The 22,384-nt window shown below is 39.3% G+C and overlaps 1 protein-coding gene across 6 annotated transcripts in view; it reads left to right on the top strand.

Moving 5' to 3' along the window:
- The first annotated feature begins 4,287 nt into the window (after window positions 1–4,287).
- Window positions 4,288–22,384, top strand: part of ttc7b (tetratricopeptide repeat domain 7B) — a 51,138-nt gene continuing 33,041 nt past the window's right edge. For all 6 annotated transcript variants that reach the window (XM_088353936.1, XM_088353937.1, XM_088353934.1 and 3 more), the window contains exons 1-12: window positions 4,288–4,478; window positions 9,888–10,042; window positions 10,187–10,262; window positions 10,369–10,461; window positions 10,721–10,884; window positions 11,071–11,192; window positions 14,425–14,503; window positions 16,388–16,563; window positions 17,085–17,148; window positions 17,221–17,358; window positions 20,052–20,240; window positions 20,331–20,448. In XM_088353936.1, the coding sequence (XP_088210062.1) occupies window positions 4,358–4,478; window positions 9,888–10,042; window positions 10,187–10,262; window positions 10,369–10,461; window positions 10,721–10,884; window positions 11,071–11,192; window positions 14,425–14,503; window positions 16,388–16,563; window positions 17,085–17,148; window positions 17,221–17,358; window positions 20,052–20,240; window positions 20,331–20,448 (1,495 nt within the window). In that variant the 5' untranslated portion in view covers window positions 4,288–4,357. The remainder of the gene's footprint in view (window positions 4,479–9,887; window positions 10,043–10,186; window positions 10,263–10,368; window positions 10,462–10,720; window positions 10,885–11,070; window positions 11,193–14,424; window positions 14,504–16,387; window positions 16,564–17,084; window positions 17,149–17,220; window positions 17,359–20,051; window positions 20,241–20,330; window positions 20,449–22,384) is intronic.

Raw genomic sequence — 22,384 nt, 5'->3', positions numbered from 1 at the left:
TGAAATCACATCTTAAGCTTCAAGGAGCCAATGCAAGTTAGCTAATATTTGGCTAATGTGATGTCAGTAACTATCGAGTTAAAATCACTATATGTATTTGCATATGTAACATATTTCTCACAAAATCTGTGTTTTTGTTGCAATACTGTTAAAATTCTGGAACCACATTCATTTGTTAAGCCATGGGCGTGTGCGACTGTCTATTTCGTTTGGCACTTCTGCGTTTGGGCATCTGCACTTGCCGTACCTTCAGCTCAATCACCTCGTGCTGAAGGTAAGTTGTGCCCATATCAGTTTGGGTAAAAATGCATATTTTGCTAGATATAGGAGCTGCTTTCACAAACTATTTTTGTATATAAATGTAAATAAGTTGTGCTAAATGATGCATAAAAAAGCACAAATTAAAAGTAAAGTAAGCAGCTTGAAACGATGATTACTGTGATGCAACATGTTTCAATGCAACCACGCCACGATGTGCTGCATGTTGAGTTATGTCCCGTTATTGTATTTTTGTTTCTATTAAGGTCTTAGACGTATGCAGTCATGCACAGACGCCCTGACTTCTTTGTATTGTTTTGATTACTGAATGCAGGCGATAAACCGAGTGACTGTGAACCTTGTGTCGCGCATGATTGAGGGTCGTTACACATACATGTCTTTAAAATATCCAAACAGAAAAAGAAATAAAAGAAAATGCATCGGCTCGCTACAACGGGTCAGGTGTATCGACATTTCGTTCTGTGTACATTGTTACAAAGAATGACAATACAAAGGAAATTATTATTATTATTATACACAAACCTGTGGAAGCAGTGAAACCTTTTCATATTTTTAGGCTTGTGCAATCTTGAGAGCTTGCAAACAAACACTTATCTGTGACACTCCATATCCATTTTGACCATTTGATCTCTTTCGCTATTTCTGGATACTGTCAATGGTGTATTGCAAAAATAATATTATTAATAAAAACACCAAAAATCAGCACACTTTTACCATAAATTCGGTGCGGACCTTAGTCCCATTGATTTCCCGTCTGTCGTCTCTTTATAAGCCACGCCCCCTTCTTAAGTGCTGCCTATCACTTGCTACTGGTGACAACCAACCAAATATGCGCATATAAGCTCACTCCCCGATTTCAGTAATATAATTTCCTTTCTGGAAATTTAGCTCAGATGTCAGTATGTAAGATAGGGAGAATATCTCAACGAGGAGAAAGTACTCTGCTTAAAACGAGACGAGGCCTCCATAACTGTATTGAATTGTATTTTTTTTTAAGTTAAATATGAACACCCATTGGGCTTTTTTCATGCACCAGATGAAGATATATATGTGACAGAGTTATAAGTGAAGGAAGAGTACTTAATAGTCAGAGGAGACCATAATTAATGATCTGCATTTTTAAAGTAACGTCATAGCACAGCATGTGGTAACGCCCGCAGACTCACAATATTTTATTAATAATGCGTTACAGTACTCGTTACCCAAAAAATGTAATTGTGTTCCAGGAACATGTTCATTTACAGTGGTTATAATATCTTCCATCTATCCATTATCTGTGCCGCTTATCCTCAGTAGGCTTGCGGGGGTGCTGGAGCCCATCCCAGCTATCTCCATACAATGGGCAGGGGACACCCTGAACTGGTTGCCAGGCAGTCGCAAAAAAAGCAACAAAGAACCACTAGGGCGGCGCTAAAGAGCTATATGCAGTTCGAGAGCCACTGGTTGCTGACTCTCAACGTTAAACTCTCTCACAAATTACACAAACACTTATTGAGAATGAGGTTTTTTTCTGGGTGTGGGTGAATGAAGTAAACTGGTTTAATCTATTTATCTATCTATCTATCTATCTATCTTGGTCATATCCCTCAAGGGGGGTGACCGACAGCAAGACAAACACATACAATAACAAAGAAAATAAAAGGGAAAAAATAGCAAAAAACACACACACAAAAACCTTTGGACCATGGCCAGCCCAATTACCCAAACAAGTTAGGCACCTCAGCACCTAAGTTGGTCATGCTTTCGTCCCTCCAGATGAAATGGGACACCAGAAAGTGGCCATGTCACTCGGGTCAGGGTGACACAACACACTCTGTTGTTCAACAGCAGGGCCCGACAGCTTTCACTGGTTTACCCTTGCCGCATCATACGGGTGCCCAGCCCATCCTTAAGAAGCGTCCACAATCCCACTATCCTATCACAACTGGTTTAACAGTAGCCTATAATAGGTTAAATTCTGTGAGCCACAGTAAAACGCACTTTGTTTAAACTCTTGAGGTAACTAGGCCTAAACAACAACAAAAATATATATAGATGGTATTTTCCTTTTTGTACATACATATTTGATTTTGTTTGTTTTGTATCCTAGTTTTTAACTTATATCACCGACATTGTACACCAGGGTTGCAAAGAAAAAATAGTCAGCATTTTTATATTCATGAAGATAATAATAATAATAATAATAATAATTTCCTTTGTATTGTCATTCTTTGTAACAATGTACACAGAACGAAATGTCGATACACCTGACCCGTTGTAGCGAGCCGATGCAGCCGCAGCCAACAGAGGGCGCCGCCATTTTACCAATGTTGTAAGTCTTAGGTATGACTCGGCCGAGGCGCGAACCAGCGACCTCCCAGTCTCAAAGCGGGCGCCCTACCATCTAGGCTACTGAGCTGGTAAGACGATATTGAATCTTGACTGTGGCACTTGACCGTCAAGCCAATAAATTAGTATTCCTGCATGGAGTAAGGATTGCCACATCAAACGAAAAGCCATAGTTGAGTCGTAAACTAATGCATTGTATGAGAATTGAGGTCTGGCTCTCCACGCCCATCGTTAAACTGTGCCACATTCAAAATGGCCATGGGAATAACGTACAACTAGAAGCCCTAACGCCGTTTCCTAAAATTCTCTATTTAGATATCTCTTTTTCACGTTGTTTTTGACGTTTGAGAAAAAACTTCCAAGTCCTCGCTTCCGCTATTCACTGACCGTTTAAAGGGACGAAAATGGAAATTACATTTAGTTGCTTGTTTATAAAGAATGCACTTAAAAATCCACTGCATCAAAAATATGGCGGCTATTCTGGATTCATAGCACTTGCAAGCATTAGCAGTGCTAGCTAGTGATGTGTCGTTCGCAAACAAAACGGCTCTAAGAGCTGTCTTTAAATTGAGCGACTGGAGCCGGCTCTCCACCAGTCAAGAGCCGGTTCCATTTGAGACGTTTTTTTTTTCTTATGTGATTGGTCAATACGCATGGCTCTTTTTCCATTTCTCTTCTTTTTTTCATTTTTTCCTTCTTTATTTCCCCCTTTTTATGTAGTTCCGTGCATTCTCACATAATAACTGGTAACTACACAGCATTATCTCCAGACAGAAGAGCAGCTTCAGCGACAGACTGCTGTCACAGTCTTGTACCACGGACAGACTGAGGAGATATTTTCTTCCTCATGCCATGAGGCTCTTTAACTCAACCCGGCGGAGTAAAGGCCCACATTAAACCACCCCCCCACATTGCATATTACCATATTTTTATTGCAGTGCTTATTCTGTGTTGCACTATCTAGATACTCTACTGTATATAACACGCGACATTGGGTATAAACACGTCATATTGGGTATTTGTGTATTGTATTCTTTTTGCTTTATTGTTGTTTTTCTTCTCCAGGGCAGGGATGCTGCTGGAAGTGTGAAAATTTAAAAAGACAGGTTTTGTCGTTATCCCTTTAATCAGTATATTACCAGCAAAAATGTAATGCAGAAAATGAATTAATAATTTGAACAAGATAATTTTATTTATTATGTTTGCATGTATTTTTTTTCCTTCCACAGTGAACATCCAAGCTACTTAATTTTTGAACTTTTTTTAATAATAAACCTCATTCATGTCGAGCAATTCAGTATCACACAACAAAATGTTAATTAATAGCATATATATGATATAACGAAACACATGTACAATATAACGTGTTAAACTACATAAATACACACGTTTGAAAAGAAATATGGTGTAAGATTATTTTGTATTTTGTAAGGGGAAATACGACAGATTGTATGGGCATGGAGTTGACAGGTATGCTAAACTAAGCTGTAAGTTTTTTTGTTTTTTTTTCATTCTTAAAAGCTTATTATTAGATCATCTTTCCTCTTCCTATATCATAGAACATAGATTTTGTTGATATATTTAGACTTTCCTAAAATAAAGATATTCACTGAATATAATTCGATCAAGGCTACTAACATTTTAATTTGAAAGAGACAACCGGAAGCTTGGTCGCATATCCCAAAATTGACTGTTGCAAGGCAAGAGAGATTCTTTGGGGTTTTGGTCCAGACCGAAGCCGCTCAACAAAATGACGGCTAAGAAGTCCGGTTCGCGACTGGAAACAGAGATTGAGCGGTGCCGCTCAGAGGGACAATGGGATAAAATACCAGAGTTAGTTCGGCAACTCTCAGCTAAGTTGATATCGAACGGTAAGATGTATTTTTAATCAGTCAAACGTTCGCGCGGCCTTCAAACCTATTGGAATCCTCTGTACTTCCTTGATTGAGGATCGCGACATTATATTTAATTCTGCTTTACTTTATCCCTCAAATATGCAAGATGGTTATCGATATAACGCTTAAATAAAACGCTGATTAATTCCCCACATAACACAACCTGCCGTCCATCCCTACCACGTCAATGTACAGTGGTCATAAGAGCAGAATTCTATGAAAGCCTCTATGAATCCATCCATCTATCCATTATCTGCACTGCTTATCCTCAGTAGGGCCACGGAGGTGCTGGAGCCTATCCCAGTTATCTTCGGGCAGTGGGCAGGAGACACACTGAACTGGTTGCCAGCCAGTCGCAGGGCACACAGGGGCAGACAATTCGCTCGCTCATTCACACCTAGGGACAATTTGGACTGGCCAATTAACCTGACATGCATGTTTTCGGAATGTGGGAGGAAACTGGAGTGCCCGGAAGAAACCCACACAAGCACGGAAAGAACATGCAAACTCCACACAGGGGGTTCGATCTCATGACCTCAGAACTGTGCTGCACACGTGCTAATCACTGCTCCCCCGTGCTGCCCCTCTATGAATCCATGTTTATTAAATCTTCCCTTCAGCATTTCTGTCTCGAGGATAGCTTAGTCGATTTATGTATACAGTATTACGTCTTGTTAATACTTTAGGCCTGTGATATTTAAAGTACAATTCACCCATTTGCACCTGATGTGCATGTTGTCATTTGCCTGCTTTACAATCCTATGTATTAGTTGTACAGTAAACAAAATCAAAATAAGATTTCAGACGAGGTTGTTCATTGTATTCCTACAGAAAATGGCAAATTGTGTGTGTTTCCCTGAAAAAAATCTTGATCATAAATTCAATGCAAGGTTTGTGGTGCTACAGTCCAATTTAAGCCTCTTACAATATTGTATGCTTTGTTTTTCACGACCCACTGTTAAAAATAGATTCACATCTGCAAAACATATGCGTAAATTGTATTCTCAGCTCCCCTGATAATAAGCTTTATTCAGAGAGTAAATGTCTACGAGCCTGCATAAGGGGGATAGAATTAACTTATGATGACGAGGTTTTTTTTGGTCACTGACTAGGACCAGCAATAGGATTACTTGTCATAATTCGGGTTGGTATGTTTAGGAGAACAGTACAGTGTTGTCATGCACATCTTAGTTTGCCCACAGCACTTTTGTTTTGCAGCAAGGGTCTCAAACTCAATTTACTTGAGGGCCGCGAAAGTTAGGGTCATTGTGAGGTTGTCCCGGGCAAGAATATATTTGATAAAAATATTTCACTCTTTCTAATTGCTCTGCTTCATGTTTTAACACAAAATACGACCCGAATAACATCTGAAGATTTAGTAAGAAAATCGATTGAGCACTCGTAATAACACTACAGCCAAAATAAGAATCATAAATAACTTAACATGTAATTAAAAAAAAAAACTATTTATTTCTACTCAGATTCAAATATGTGTAACCTTTTGAACATGATTGAAACTTCCAACATGAAATGGTCTTAATATGGCCTTTCCCCCCAAAATTATTGAAACGTTGATCTGTACCTGCAGCACGGCGGCGCAGTGGTTAGCGCGTGTGTGGCACAGTTCTGAGGTCATGAGATAGAACCTCCTGTGTGGAGTTTGCATGTTCTCCCCATGGTTGCATGGGTTTCCTCCGGGCACTCCGGTTTCCTCCCGCATTCCAAAAACATGCCCATCCCAGCCATCTCCGGGCAGTGGGCAGGGGACACCCTGAACTGGTTGCCAGCCAATCGCAGGGCACACAGGGAACGACAACTCGTTCGCTCATTCACACCTAGGGACAATTTGGACCGGCCAATTCACCTGAAATGCATGTTTTTGGAACGTGGGAGGAAACCGGAGTGCCCGGAGGAAACCCACGCAAGCACGGGGAGAACATACAAACTCCGCACAGGAAGTCTGGAGCTGGATTTGAACCCACGACAGGTTCCCATGACATGAACTGTGCCGCACAAGCGCTAACCACTGCGCCGCCGTGCTGCCCAGCAAAAAAAAAATGTTTAACCTATTTGGCTCAAAAGCAGAAACTCGTCGAAAAGTTATAAGCTAGGCTCGTCCACTGTCCTCTGAACTATAGTTCAACAGCAGCAACATTTCTTCCTCGACCCCTGTTGCCCTTCGTTCAGCATTTCTATAGAAATAAAATATTTCACAATTACATTGCAAAAATATGAAGAGGTTAATTAATGTAATTGTCTAATTTGTTGTAATATACTGGACTGTCTCAGAAAATTAGAATATTGTGATAAAGTTCTTTATTTTCTGTAATGTAATTAAAAAAACAAAAATGTCATACATTCTGGATTCATTACACATCAACTGAAACTCAAAGGCGCAGGACACAAAATCTTCTCAGCGAGATTCAGAAGAACGCAGACGAGGTGTCTGGTCACAATACACTATGAAAGACGCTATGATATAAATTGGCATCGGAGTTTTCAACCAAAGGGGAGCTGGCCAATTGCCTTGAATCTTGTGAATTAGGCGTTGATCTCTTCTAGAATCCTCGGGGAAACGACATTGAGTTCTGATAAATACTCTGGACAAAAAAAAGGGTTCCTCTTGTATATACAGGACTGTCTCAGAAAATTAGAATATTGTGATAAAGTTCTTTATTTTCTGTAATGCAATTAAAAAAACAAAAATGTCATACATTCTGGATTCATTACACATCAACTGAACTATTTCAGGCCTTTTATTATTTGAATATTGCTGATTTTGGCTTACAGCTGAAAAAAACTCAAAAATCCTATCTCAAAATATTCGAATACTTCCTCAGACCAAGTAAAAAAATAATTTTATAACAGCAAAACTAAATCAAACATTTGAAAATGTCCATTGATGCACTCAGTACTTGGTTGGGAATCCTTTTGCACGGATTACTGCATCAATCCGGCGTGGCATGGAGGCAATCAGCCTGTGGCATTGCTGAGGTGTTATTGATGCCCAGGATGCTTCGATAGCGGCCTTCAGCTCATTTGCATTTGTAGGTCTGGTGTCTTTCATCTTCTTCTTAACTATACCCCACAAATTCTCGACGGGGTTCAGGTCAGGGGAATTAGCAGGCCAATCAAGGACAGTGATGCCATGGTCAGTGCACCAGTTACTGGTGGTTTTGGCACTGTGGGCAGGTGCCAGATCATGCTGGAAAATGAAATCCTCATCTCCATAGAGCTTTTCAGCAGATGGAAGCATGTAGTGCTCTAAAATCTCTTGGTACACAGTTGCATTTACTCTGGACTTGATGAAACACAGTGGACCAACACCAGCAGCTGACATGGCTCCCCAAACCATTGCTGACTGTGGGAACTTCACACTGGATTTCAAGCAACTTGGATTTTGCTCCTCTCCAGCCTTTCTCCAGACTCTGGCGCCTTGACTTCCAAATGAAATGCAAAACTTGCTTTCGTCTGAAAAGAGGACTTTGGACCACTCTCCAACTGTCCAGTGCTTCTTCTCCATAGCCCAAGTCAGACGCTTCTTCCGTTGTCTTGAGTTCAGAAGTGGCTTGACCATGGGAATACGGCTATTGTAGCCCATTTCCCGGACACGTCTGTGAACTGTGGCTTTTGATACCTGGACTCCAGCTTCAGCCCACTGTCTTTGAAGCTCCCCCAAATTCTGGAAGCGGCTCTTCTTCACAATTTTGTTAAGGCTGCGGTCATGACAATACAAGGAAATTATTATTATTATTATTATTATCTCTCTTGGTTGTGCAGCGTTTCCGGCCACATTTTTCCCTTCCAACAGACTTTTTGTGGATATGCTTTGAAACTGCACTCTGTGAACAGCCTGCTCTTTGAGAAATTTCTTTTTGTGTCTTACCCTCCTGATGGAGGGTATCAATGATGGTCCTCTGGACAGCAGTCAGATCAGCAGTCTTCCCCATACTTTTTAGTTTACTGAACCAAGCTGAGTGTTTTTAAGGCTCAGGAAACCCTCGCAAGGTGTTTCGAGTTAATTAGATGATTCAGGTGATTAGTTGAATAGCCTACTTGTATACTTTTTCATGATATTCTAATATTTTGAGATAGGATTTTTGAGTTTTCTTAAGCTGTAAGCCAAATTCAGCAATATTAAAATAATAAAAGGCTTGAAATAGTTCAGTTGATGTGTAATGAATCCAGAATGTATGACATTTTTGTTTTTTTAATTGCATTACAGAAAATAAAGAACTTTATCACAATATTCTAATTTTCTGAGACAGTCCAGTATAGTCAATGTCGGGTAGATTTGCGTTTGTGCCATTGGCCAAACCATAAAGCAATTAGCCAGCCATATTGCTGTGCACACGCACATCATGCTTAAATTTTCTTTCTCCATACTTCCGTCCTTTGGAGATGCATGCCCCCCTATCTCTCCCTCTATTTTGTACTTTTAACAGGAGGGGTTAGTCAAGTACACTGACTTACAAATACAGTACCAAGTTTAAAACACTCCAGATGGAACTCGAGTTTTGCAAGCTAATACGTTGTTTTTTTTTACCCGCACACAATGTAATTGCGGGTGAGTTGTTTCCCATTTCTGACCTCTGCCTAACTAAATAGCACAGATGTATTTACATCAAACTCACATGAACTGCATTAATATTAAGCATTTATATTATATTACAACTGGTCTTTTCACTATTGTCCCATGAGCCGTGAGTTTGAGACCCCTGCCTCACTGCAAGATGTACCACCTCCCACCTGCCTGTATTTCACGTGCCTATGTTTTTTCTAGTCTAAATGTTTGACCAAGTAACTCTCAATATCTGACTTTGATCCCCAAGGTAGTTTGAGAGCATTCAATCCAAGACTCACCTGTAGCTTTTTACTTTTACTTTGATTTGGAGAAAGTCATGACTGAGTGATCAGGTTATTCTGTTTATAATATTGGACACCTGCAAAGGATACTTGCTTGTTATTTAGTTTATTATACCTCACTGTTGTTCATTGTTTTGACTATTTTGCAACGTTTACATCATTGTCACTACCGACCACCGACCAATCAGGTTATTCTTGGATTTTCACAACCATTAGGGCGAATCTGCTTTTGTAACCTATGGAATTTAATAAAAAGTAAAGGCTCTGTTTAGAACTGGTTGGAGTTTTTGGTCGGATGTCTGGGTCTTCTCTTTTTCTTGCAAGTTAAGAATTCATTGATTTTTTCCTCTTCATATTTTGGTGGTAACTAAACTAAACATTTAACACTGAGAAAGTTCTTAAACTGCTTGTGATTTAATCTTGCATCACTCTAATCTCTTATTTTCAGTACATTCACAAACGATGTCACCAGACAATGATCGCAACTTTTTTGACTTAACAATTGTAATTGGTGTCCAGATGACCTCGGTGAGCTTTTGCTGGGCGAATGCAAACTTCTGACATACCTGAAGGAAAATCCAATAAAGCAGGATGCCAGTCCGAGGGGCCTGCGACCAAAACTGGTGGAGGTCAGAAAACATCTCACTGCAGCTCTGGACAGGGGAAACCTCAAGGTGACCGGATTGCACACAAATAGACTCACTAATTCATTTTTTCTTTACACTGTATTCCTCAGTTGCTGCTCCTTTTTTATGAATGTGTCTAATTGTTTTTTTATCAATGTTTGACCTAATTGAAGTATAATGTCTGTCTTTCAGTCTGATTATCTCCAGGAAGCCAGTCTGCTCATGGCCAAACTTAGTTATGTTGAGGGCGAATACCGAGATGCTTTAGGTAACACACTAATATTCCCTGGAACTTTTAATTTTAATCAGATTTATTTTAAATAATAAAAGGCCTGAGTTCAAATTTGTGAGAGAAGCGAGTTATTTCTTTGCAGGTCAATATAACAGGGTGAATCTGGATGACATTCAGATGGCAGGAGCTCCAGTCTATCGACTTTGTATGATAGCTGAAGCCTATGCAACAAAAGGTACACACGCATGCCCAACAGGCAATGTGACTTGTAGTCTAGAAAAAGAATGGAGGATAAGGGGTGAGTAATGGGAATGAGCCATCGTCATGTAAATTTGTTATTTTTTCCTCTTACTGTTGTGAAACACAAGATATTCTTTCTTCAACAAAAAATTTATCTGTTAGTGATTTTGGTGTGCTACAGGACTGTTGTTCCTGAATGAAAAAACTTATCTTATTTTGATATCTTATTGTTTTGTCTTGTCTCTCTTCCTCAGGCTTGTGTCTGGAGAAAGTCCCAGCAGCCTCTCCGTTACTATCTAATAAGAATACCGGTTCTCCCTCCTCCAATCGTAACAGTACTGAACGAGAACAAGAAATCATCACCTGCTATGAAAAATCTGGAGACATAGCCCTGTTGTACCTGCAAGAGGCCGAGAAGGTGTGTTTGTGTGCTCGATTGTGTGTTTTGCAGTCTGTCAGTGCTCTCTCGGGCCAAAAGGCTCTATAATCATGCGTTTTTCTATTTTTTTTTAATACTGTGCTGTTTTTCTACAAACTGCAACCATGTTTAATTCCATGGTCTTGTCATGATGACAATTAAAAGCCCTTTTATTTATTATCCTAGGCATTGTCAGCAGGAATTCAGAATCGCAGCCCAAAGCCTGGTCCGGTGTCCCAGGATCAGGAACTTGGTTATTTCCTTGAGACAGGCCTGCAGAGAGCTCACGTCATCCACTTCAAGAACGGGTAAGACGGGAGCAGTAGTTTATCACCATATTCCTGCTAGTATAAAAATAATTTTACTGTCCCGTCAATATGAGGATGATGCTACTCTTTATTCGCATATACAAGGGTAGGTGCCAATTTTTTTGTTCCTCAACTTATTAATTAGCCTGGAAAAGGATGGGCACCACCAGGCTGTACTCGCCCAAGACACACCACAGGAAATGGTGCCCCTACGACCATACTGGTTAAGGGATTCAACCAAGCAACAAACTAGCCAATCAATACTTCATCACACCCTGGTCCACCCTTATCCCTTGAATTCACAGGCAATGACCCCATAGATGAATAAAATTAACACACACAAAGTACCAATAGATAGGTTATTATGACAATATACTGTGCTCTTCCCCCTTAGATTCGATCTACAACCTCAGTGGAAATGTTTAAATCAAAGCTTAAACACACTTCTACTCTACAGCACATGAATAACCTATATTTTTATGTTGATAATATGTGTATTATTTGCCCTCATGTAGGTTTTAGATCAGGGGATGATTTCATAATAGTCTGTAGTTTGCAATAATCTTTGATCCGTGCATCCCTTTGAGACTCTTTGTGATTAAGGGCTATACAAATAAACATGACTTAAACATGACAAACATTCCGTGCATTACAGGACTGTCTCAGAAAATTAGAATATTGTGATAAAGTTCTTTATTTTCTGTAATGCAATTAAAAAAACAAAAATGTCATACATTCTGGATTCATTACACATCAACTGAACTATTTCAAGCCTTTTATTATTTTAATATTGCTGAATTTGGCTTACAGCTTAAGAAAACTCAAAAATCCTATCTCAAAATATTAGAATATCATGAAAAAGTATACAAGTAGGCTAATCAACTAATCACCTGAATCATCTAATTAACTCGAAACACCTTGCGAGGGTTTCCTGAGCCTTAAAAACACTCAGCTTGGTTCAGTAAACTAAATCAAGACTGCTGATCTGACTGCTGTCCAGAGGACCATCATTGATACCCTCCATCAGGAGGGTAAGACACAAAAAGAAATTTCTCAAAGAGCAGGCTGTTCACAGAGTGCAGTTTCAAAGCATATCCACAAAAAGTCTGTTGGAAGGGAAAAATGTGGCCGGAAACGCTGCACAACCAAGAGAGATGACCGCAGCCTTAACAAAATTGTAAAGAAGAGCCGCTTCCAGAATTTGGGGGAGCTTCAAAGACAGTGGGCTGAAGCTGGAGTCCAGGTATCAAAAGCCACAGTTCACAGACGTGTCCGGGAAATGGGCTACAATAGCCGTATTCCCATGGTCAAGCCACTTCTGAACTCAAGACAACGGAAGAAGCGTCTGACTTGGGCTATGGAGAAGAAGCACTGGACAGTTGCAGAGTGGTCCAAAGTCCTCTTTTCAGACGAAAGCAAGTTTTGCATTTCATTTGGAAGTCAAGGCGCCAGAGTCTGGAGAAAGGCTGGAGAGGAGCAAAGTCCAAGTTGCTTGAAATCCAGTGTGAAGTTCCCACAGTCAGCAATGGTTTGGGGAGCCATGTCAGCTGCTGGTGTTGGTCCACTGTGTTTCATCAAGTCCAGAGTAAATGCAACTGTGTACCAAGAGATTTTAGAGCACTACATGCTTCCATCTGCTGAAAAGCTCTATGGAGATGAGGATTTCATTTTCCAGCATGATCTGGCACCTGCCCACAGTGCCAAAACCACCAGTAACTGGTGCACTGACCATGGCATCACTGTCCTTGATTGGCCTGCTAATTCCCCTGACCTGAACCCCGTCGAGAATTTGTGGGGTATAGTTAAGAAGAAGATGAAAGACACCAGACCTACAAATGCAAATGAGCTGAAGGCCGCTATCGAAGCATCCTGGGCATCAATAACACCTCAGCAATGCCACAGGCTGATTGCCTCCATGCCACGCCGGATTGATGCAGTAATCCGTGCAAAAGGATTCCCAACCAAGTACTGAGTGCATCAATGGACATTTTCAAATGTTTGATTTAGTTTTGCTGTTATAAAATTATTTTTTTACTTGGTCTGAGGAAGTATTCGAATATTTTGAGATAGGATTTTTGAGTTTTTTTCAGCTGTAAGCCAAAATCAGCAATATTCAAATAATAAAAGGCTTGAAATAGTTCAGTTGATGTGTAATGAATCCAGAATGTATGACATTTTTGTTTTTTTAATTGCATTACAGAAAATAAAGAACTTTATCACAATATTCTAATTTTCTGAGACAGTCCTGTATATACAAGAGGAACCCTTTTTTTTGTCCAGAGTATTTATCAGAACTCAATGTCGTTTCCCCGAGGATTCTAGAAGAGATCAACGCCTAATTCACAAGATTCAAGGCAATTGGCCAGCTCCCCTTTAGTTGAAAACTCCAATGCCAATTTATATCATAGCGTCTTTCATAGTGTATTGTGACCAGACACCTCGTCTGCGTTCTTCTGCATCTCGCTGAGAAGATTTTGTGTCCTGCGCCTTTGTCATGCCGCCGAAGCGATGCATCTCTCTCTCTCGCTCTCGCTCTCGCTCTCTCTGGCTCTCTCGCTCTCGCTCTCTCGCTCTCGCTCTCTCTGGCTCTCTCTCTCTCTCTCTGTCTCTCTCTCTCTCTCTGGCTCTCTCTCTCTTGCTCTTTCTCTCGCTCTGTCGGCCAGTCGGCAGGAATTTGGTCAAATCGCTTTAATGAAGACTGTCCCCCCAAAAAAGGGTGATGCTACCTGGCAGATTTTTGCTTTTCGCAGGTGCTTTTGTAAAGCAATTTGTGAAACTTACTGCGTGGCTTGATGTCAGTCGCACTTTAAGCAGGCAAAAAATGAACTTGCAAAACCTTTAAACCCAAAATCCCTATGCTAACTGAAGCTAACTTAAGTCCTCGTATCCGTAAATGAATGGAAAACTAATGTCCAGAATGCACGTTGGATGTTTATTTATTTTTAATATGGCCTATCCATTCAGGCAAGAGGATTTTGCTCCACAAAAACATAATATCCCACATATATTGTTCTACTTATGTTATCTAGACATCGGTGTGAGCCAAAGCAGTAGTGCAAAGTTGAAGCGTATTTAGTAGTGGGTAGTAGAGCAGAAAAACTGATTGAACGTGTCTTTGTAAAATAAACTGATGAAAGAAAAGATGACACACCTGTTAAACTATTTGACCTATTTTCTCCCCCAACACACACGCATTTCAATATCTGACATTGTACCATTTGCATCTTTTCAGAAACTTGACACAAGGTGTAGGGCGATTTCGAGAAATCCTCCGAGCTGTTGAGACAAGGACAACCCAGAACCTGCGAATGGTATGAAACGATTGACCCCCAACAATGACAGAGGAGATAGATGAGCAAACATTTTAAAGAATGTGGAAACTAGAGCTGAAAGGTTTAATTGAAAATGATCTAAATATAAATAAATAACGTAAGTTCTATTTATTTGTATTGCCCTTATTTACACAGACTCTCAAATGGCTACACAGACTAACTCTACAGCATACCTGAAACCTACCTGAAGGCAAAGAAAATGTTTTAAAAACGTCAGCATTAGAAACATTAAGTGATGGATCGATGGACAAATAAAAGCTTACCACCACCCCTTTACATGTGTGAATAAACATGATTTTTTTTTTAATATTGAAATTACTGTAATTCAATGTTTTTTTTCAGATTTACTCTTATATATATATTTTTTTATCTTGTCTTTAGTGTAAAAATGTTGTACTTGTTTTGTTAATTTTAAGTATCATTTATATTTGTACTTTTTATTGATTATTTTGTCAACACAACACAAGAAATGTAGCTCAAAGATGAGTGCTCCTTAAACAGATTGCTGTTTGCATTACTACCAAATACTACAAATCTTTCGTAGTAAACTACGCTAGTTTATAGCCAATTCAGAATTTCACATTTTCTGTTAAAACCACCCCCCTCAAAAAAATCGGACAATCTTTATTTATGTATTGACAATACGGACGCTGCCCTACTTACAAACGAACGTTTGTAATTTGAATTTGTTTGTAAGTTGCTTCCGTGCTATATTTTGTATGTTTAAGGTTTATAAGTATGATTAAGGCTTGTATACGTAACATATTTTGTTATGTACTAAAAAATAAACGTTTCAGAAAATAATCTGCTCTTAAAGATAAATAAACTTGAGTTTAACTTACTTTTGGAAGATGAGCTATAAGAGGTCCTCCTACGTTGTAAAAAGTGGCTGAAAAAAAGCGATCTTACCATTTTCTCAACCACATCAAGCTTTCTTATTCCACTTTCATTTAAAAAGAAACAGCTCACCTCTCCTTACACTTTACACCAACCATTTTGAATGGATGCACTAGATATTAAACAATGAAAATGTCAAAGTTCGTAGCGCGCTGGAGATTCAGTACAGTATGTTTACACACAAACTAGGAAGTAGAAGTAGGACTTCTTCTTCGGGGTAGATGCTGGGTGACCTCTCACAGCGCCACGCGGCAGAAAGAAGCATACAGTACTCTACTCGGAAAAAGGTGCGCACAGCACAAAATTGAACTCAAAGCAATGTCCGGATATTTTTCGACATCCCGAAAAAAACGTTCGTATTTACCTTTTTACGTAAGTCGAATGGTCGGAAGTAGGGGAGCGTCTGTATTGACTCTCACTTGGTTATTTACACTGAATTAGTGCCATCTGCTGAACGCTTGTAGTGACAGCAAATTTGATGTGCTGTTTGTTTTTCACTTTTGACTTAAAAATGGCACTTGATGAGTTTATAGTTTAATACAAATAAGGAGAGTACACATCCATGAATTTTGAAATTACAAGGAGAATAGGAAAGGACCAAAATCCTCAGATAAGAAATTCCAACCTGTTCTAAAAGACGTCCCATGAAATCAAATCCCGTCTGTTACAAAAATCCCTAAAGGATGTATAAATCAATGAACAGCAAGATTATTTGTCAATATTAATGAAGTAAACAGTGCTTTATAGTCTGCATAACAAACAACAGTGAGGTACAATAGTCGAAATAATGAAATGGTATCTTTGCAAACTCCTTTACTGAAGTCCAATATAAAAACAGAAAATGATCAGCGCTTTCTAATCCTAATACAAATACCTTTTTAAAATATGAAATTTCTCTTGATCCATTCTGAAAAGGATTTTCAATGTTTGGCATAAAACATATAATTTGTTTTTGTGTGTGGTTAGACCATTGCAAGACAGCTCGCAGAGATCTTGCTTCGTGGAATGTGTGAACAGAGTTACTGGTCGCCTGTGGAAGACCCACCCAGTGTGTCACCACTGGACGATCCCACACGGCAAGGTCACGTTCAAACAAAGAAGTACAGTTTAAGCCGACGTCCAAGGGTGTACTCGGGAGAGAAGTAAGAAGTGGCATGATTGCTGTAAATACTGTATTATTCCGCACTAGAATTTGCAGGTCTGCAACAAAATCGGTTATCCCCTTAAAATGTGATGGGTGCGGCTTATTATCAGGTGCGCTCTATAGTCCAGAATTTACGATAAATATCATGTCCCTAGCCGCCCAGTGGTTAGGATCCGGTCCTCTTACCAATACCATCCAGTTTGATCCTTGTTGAAAGCAATTCTGGTCAGTGATAATAATTATCAAGTGATTAATAGTTTCACAAATATGGTAATGCATTTCAAATTTTGTCCGCACATGAGGCACCCTGGATTCTAAAGCGCATATTCAAAATTGTGGTCCATTAAGAGATATTGGGTGCGCCTTTATAGTCCGTAAATTACCGTATTTAGAACAAGTAGCGAAAAAGTGAAAAATACCAATGTTTTTTTCTTAATGATATGTTACCCTGTGTGCTGTGTCCTCTTTCTTTCTGTCCTCTCATCTGTTGGAATTTCGCCATTTATTTTGCCCTTTCAGTATCTTTTGCCCCCAAGAGAACACAGAGGAAGCACTATTGCTGCTCCTCATCAGTGAGTCCATGGTAAGATGTACACAAATAATATTCACTCTTACGTTAACTGATATGCGCTTACTGTGTCATTGTGTATACCAGGCAAACCGTGATGCTGTTCTTAGCAGGATTCCAGAACACAATAATGATAGAATCATTAGTCTGCAGTCTGCCTCAGTAGTGTACGACCTGCTGACGATATCTTTGGGCAGGAGAGGGCAGTATGAGATGCTATCTGAGGTAAGCCATGTGGCTGTCTTTCTCACTCTGAATATTCCTGATTACCGAGCGACAAAGCCTCAATGGCAGGCTGTCCACACAGACATAAAAGTGGGGATTCGTAATGGATTGTCAAATATATAGACAATATTTTTTTCACAGGATCATAGTTCCCAAATGCATGCATGCATGATTGTTAAAACCACTAGCCTTTTCTCAGTCTATGTAAGTGTGCTTTGCAGTAGTTAGAATGAGAATTGCCTTTACTTTCATTGACAACAACAGAGTGGACATTGTTAACAACGAGATGTTGATCAGACATGGCACTCCAGGGTAAACACATAATAAAGACTAAAAAGAATGTCAGGTGTTGCTTGGATACTTGCCCAAGTTGTAAGTGTGTTGTAACAATAGTGCAATGAAAAATAGCGTTATAACATTTAGCAGCAACAGAATTCCTGAATAAACCATTGAATAAGATATTGTGTGGCAGTAGCTCAGGAGGTAGAGCGCTCGTCTTGGGATCAAGGTATCCCAGTTCAAATCCCGGCTTGTCCATGTTACGTGTCGAAGTGTCCTTGGGTAAGACACTGAACCTCTAATACCCCCAATAAGCAGGCTAGCATGGTTGCAATACATGGCCACTTTTGGGAAATGTGAAGCACACTGTAAAGCGCTTTGGGAAGTCATTGACTTGAAAAGCGCTATATAAATGCAGATGATTTCATATAAATACCCATTTTTCTGTCCAACCCCATTTTTCAAAACAATTGGCAAGAAATAGAATTTTCACAGTCTTGCACGCTTTTTTAGGGTTGTATTTTCCCTGGGGAACAAACAGTATCTGAGCCTCTTAGTTCTTGTTTAGAAAGACTGTTAGTGCCTACCATAGGGCAACAGGTCAAAAAAGTGGTGGCCAGGGTGAGAGGAGTCCCTTGTAACGTTGGCTCTGTTGTTGTAATGAGCGGGAGGTACTGGAAGATGCAAAAACATGTATTCTTTTAGTTACACAAATATTTCTTCCTGCTTAGTATTACTCAAAAAAATAAAAATAAACAATGTTCAATTTTTACTTTGGACTCACAGAATTGTGAATGAGAATCCATTAACTGGATTGCTCAAATTAGGGTCATTAATGGTATTAAAAAGCAAGCGATGTCCAGAGGCATTTAAATTTGTGTAGTGTATTTAGGGGTCTACATATTATTTTCATAAATAATTGATTGACAAATAAATCTGAAGAGTAATGTGAACTGACTTAATTTGACATGGGTCAAGATTATTTGTATAGCTCTTAATCACACTAGGTCTCAAAGGGCTGTACAGACTACTATTACACCATCACTGTCATATATGGTAATTGATTGTGCCTTACATTGTGCCAACATATTGAGTTTAAAGAGGACTCCGTCCATCTTTCACAATCCCCAAATTTAAATCCTACATGATAGTAAGGAAAAATTCAAAAACCTCAGTATGAGAATAAGCAGACCGTAAGAGGCTAACTTAATATTGGTATTCAGCTAGTCTCTTCTTGTGAAGCACCATGAGAGATTTAAAGATTTTTATCAGGTAAATGGCTGAAACACCACCCAATCAATCACATCATCTAAGGTGTGGCTACACACTATTTACATGTGACTCCTTTGTTCTGTCTTAGAGGTTCGTTGTACTTTAAATCAGGACACACACACTCTCGGACTTGAGGAAATCCATCTAATATTAATCTACAGAAGAAAATTTAATAACCCACACCGGGGAGTAAATTGTCATTGTCAATTTCATTGTCAAATATGCTATATGCACAACATACAGCTCAAATGAAATTACCCTCGCCCCACATGCTAACATGCAATATATAAGACACAAATATAAATAACAAATAACTCTGTTAAAAAGTAAACATATACAAATATAAAAGGTTTAAATTAAACAAATGTGCAAAGTACAAGTTGAAATCTAAATGGTGCAGTGGTGTATTGATTTGGCAGAAGGTAGAGATGTGGAAGGGGTTAGGGCAGGGAGAAATTTCAGAGTCTTAAAAGCTTAACTGAAAAAGCTGTCCTCAAGCTTGCTGGTTCTGGCTTGGAAACTTCACCAGAAATGAAAATAATTAGGAACAGAAGGGAAGGTAGACACGTGCAATCTGCCAAAAGAGGGCAAAATGACACAATTTGCATTCTTGTCCTCAGGAAGCTTGGTTCATTTCTGTTTGCTCCATGGGTTACTTCATCCTCCTGAAATCTTGTCCAAAACTGGCATTCACCTTACAATTCAAATACAATTAAAAACACTTTATTTTTGTATTTCACATACAAACTATAACTCAATGTATTCTACAAATAGTATGTAATCACAAATTTTTCTGAATTTCAAAAGGAACATTTACAGTTTTTAGCAAAATGACACCTTTTTGGGAAAAAATACTTGAGGTTTGGAATTATTTAAACTTATTACAATAATGACTTAATTTATAACAGAATCAATGAACTAAAAAGAAACCACATTCTCCATTTTGTAAGTATATTTTCTACTCTAACTATATAAAACAAAACACAAAAGACAGCGTTATATTACTTTTGAGAACAGCTCCACTCACAAGATTAGAAAGTATTCCATTAGACTTGTTGACACTTTAGAAACCTTGTTTGCATTATGTAACAAGAGGACAAAACTGCCTATAATGTAACAATGTCTACCTTTTTTTTTTTAAGTGTCTGGAGCGTGCCATGAAATTTGCCTTTGAGGAGTTCCACTTATGGTACCAGCTTGCACTGTCTTTAATGGCTGCTGGGAAATCGGCCCGGGCAGTTAAGGTTCTAAAGGAATGTATCCGTCTAAAGCCAGATGACCCCACCATCCCACTGCTGGCAGTTAAACTGTGCATCGGACCCCTTCACTGGGTAACGGCTGCACTGAAGTCACAATTGCTGAAGCATCATCCATGAAGCCGGTTCTGTAATTGCAAATAATGTTTTCTCTCAACAACCTAGTTGGATGAGGGTGAGTGCTTTGCCAAGATGGTGATCGACATGGGGGAGAAAGCCGCTGAGTTCAGGGCAAAAGGCTTCCTGGCGATTGGACTGGTTTACAGTCTCAAAGCCACAGATGGTAAGTTCGTGGGGACGCTCATGTAGCCTACTAGTCTGACTTAAATATTTTGATTCTCACTCACCATGTTCTAAAGCGGTGGTTCTCGACTGGTCGGTCGGGGTCCAAAAGTGGGTTGCGCACCCTTTCACAGTGCGTCGCAGGCCTTTGCCTTGGCATAATATTGCTGAGAAAAGAAAATAACAATCAATGACACTCCTTTAAAAGTAGATGGGGATAATGCCGAGAAAATGCGAGTTCACACCCGCTGTTTAACACCACAGAAAAATACAGTTTAAATTTGTTTACATGTGTTAAGCATGTCCAAACTCAGATACACTGGACAACATATAAGATATGTATTTTATTATATTATAAACAGTCAGTGAAGTGAAGCGTTTTTTTTTTTTTTTTTAAATGTAAGTGTGAACTATCCAACCACTATATGCCACTGTAGTGCAACCAAAAAGAAAAAGCACGAGAAAATAATACAAATTACAGACGCAAAAATGACCAAAAAGCATATTTTTCTTCTTAATATCTTGCCCAGCATTTCACAGTGAAAGATTAAAAAGAAGGAAAAAAGGAAGAAAAAAATAAAAGAGAGGAAAAAAAGAATAACCACAATTGGGGAAAGGGGAAAAAGTAATATTAAAGAGGAAAAAAAGATGAAAAAGAAAGAACAAAAGAAAAAGAAAGATAAAAAAGAAATAAAGAGGGGGGGAGACAACAAAGAAAACAAATGAAAAAGTGAGAAAAAGAAGAATAAAAGAGAAAACAAGACAGGAAAAAGAGTGTGAAAATAAAAAAGGGAAGAGAGAAAAAAAAGAAGTAAAGGAAAAAAGGGAGAGCTTATTTGTGTACTTGTAGCACCAAGGTGGCCTGCAATGAAACGAAATGATCTGCATTTATATAGCGCTTTTCAAGTCAATGACTTCCCAAAGCGCTTTACAATGTGCTCCACATTTCCCAATTGCGGCCTTGTATTGCAGCCATGTAAGACACTAACCTGCTTATTGGGGGTATTAGGGGTTCAGTGTCTTACCCAAGGACACTTCGACATGTAACACGGACAAGCCGGGATTCAAACTGGGATCCCTTGATCCCCAGACGAGCGCTCTACCTTCTGAGCTACTGCTGCAATGATGTCAGCTTTGTAGTTGATACATTTGAAAAGTTGTTTTTTTTTAATCTTGATTTGTGTCAAGACTTGTAATTAGGGTGGGGTGCTGGATCCTCAAGTAAGACTAGTTAAGAACGAACTAAAGAGCCCCCTCATACCATACGTACACACAAATAAAGAAAAATCTGCTTTAAAGAAAACATTTAAAAAAATGCACTTTTGTGTTGAAACTGCAATCAGCCATAATAAGAAAGTACTGTGTTGAATGAGGGTGGCGCAGCCTCACGGTACGGAGATCCAGGGTTTAATTCCAGATACGGGAGATCCAGGGTTTGATTCTAGATACCGCAGCCTCCCTGTGTGTCTGTGGCTCTTCGGTTTCCTCCCACATTCCAAAAACATGCATGGCAGGTGAATGGGCCATTTCAAATTGTCCCTAGGTGGGAATTGTCTTTCTCTGTGTGCCTTGGCTGGCAACCAGTTCAGGGTGTCCCCCCACCCACTGCCCAGAGACAGTTGGGATGGGCTCCAGCACCCTTGCGACCCATGTGAGGATAAGCGGTGTAGAAAATGGGTGGATGGATGTATTGATTGAATGATAGACAATTTTGTTTTTCCACTGATCATCAGATACAAGGTTGCAATGAAATAAAAATCAACAGCTTTAATAAATAATTGACAAAACAGAAGGAAATGGTCTGACTGGAATGTAAAAGCCAAAAGCTTATCTTGATCCTGTCCCCTTGACAGTCTTAACACTTCACATTAATCAAATCATGTAATACATTTTTTAATAACGAGGCATTATATGTTACATACATCATATCTCATCAT

This window comes from Urocampus carinirostris, chromosome 15, assembly GCF_059441175.1.
Source record: "Urocampus carinirostris isolate Australia breed hairy pipefish chromosome 15, RoL_Ucar_1.0, whole genome shotgun sequence".
NCBI classification, from domain to species: Eukaryota; Metazoa; Chordata; class Actinopteri; order Syngnathiformes; family Syngnathidae; genus Urocampus; species Urocampus carinirostris.
Note: the sequence above shows the minus strand (reverse complement) of the source record. Positions and strands in the feature narration are given on the sequence as shown.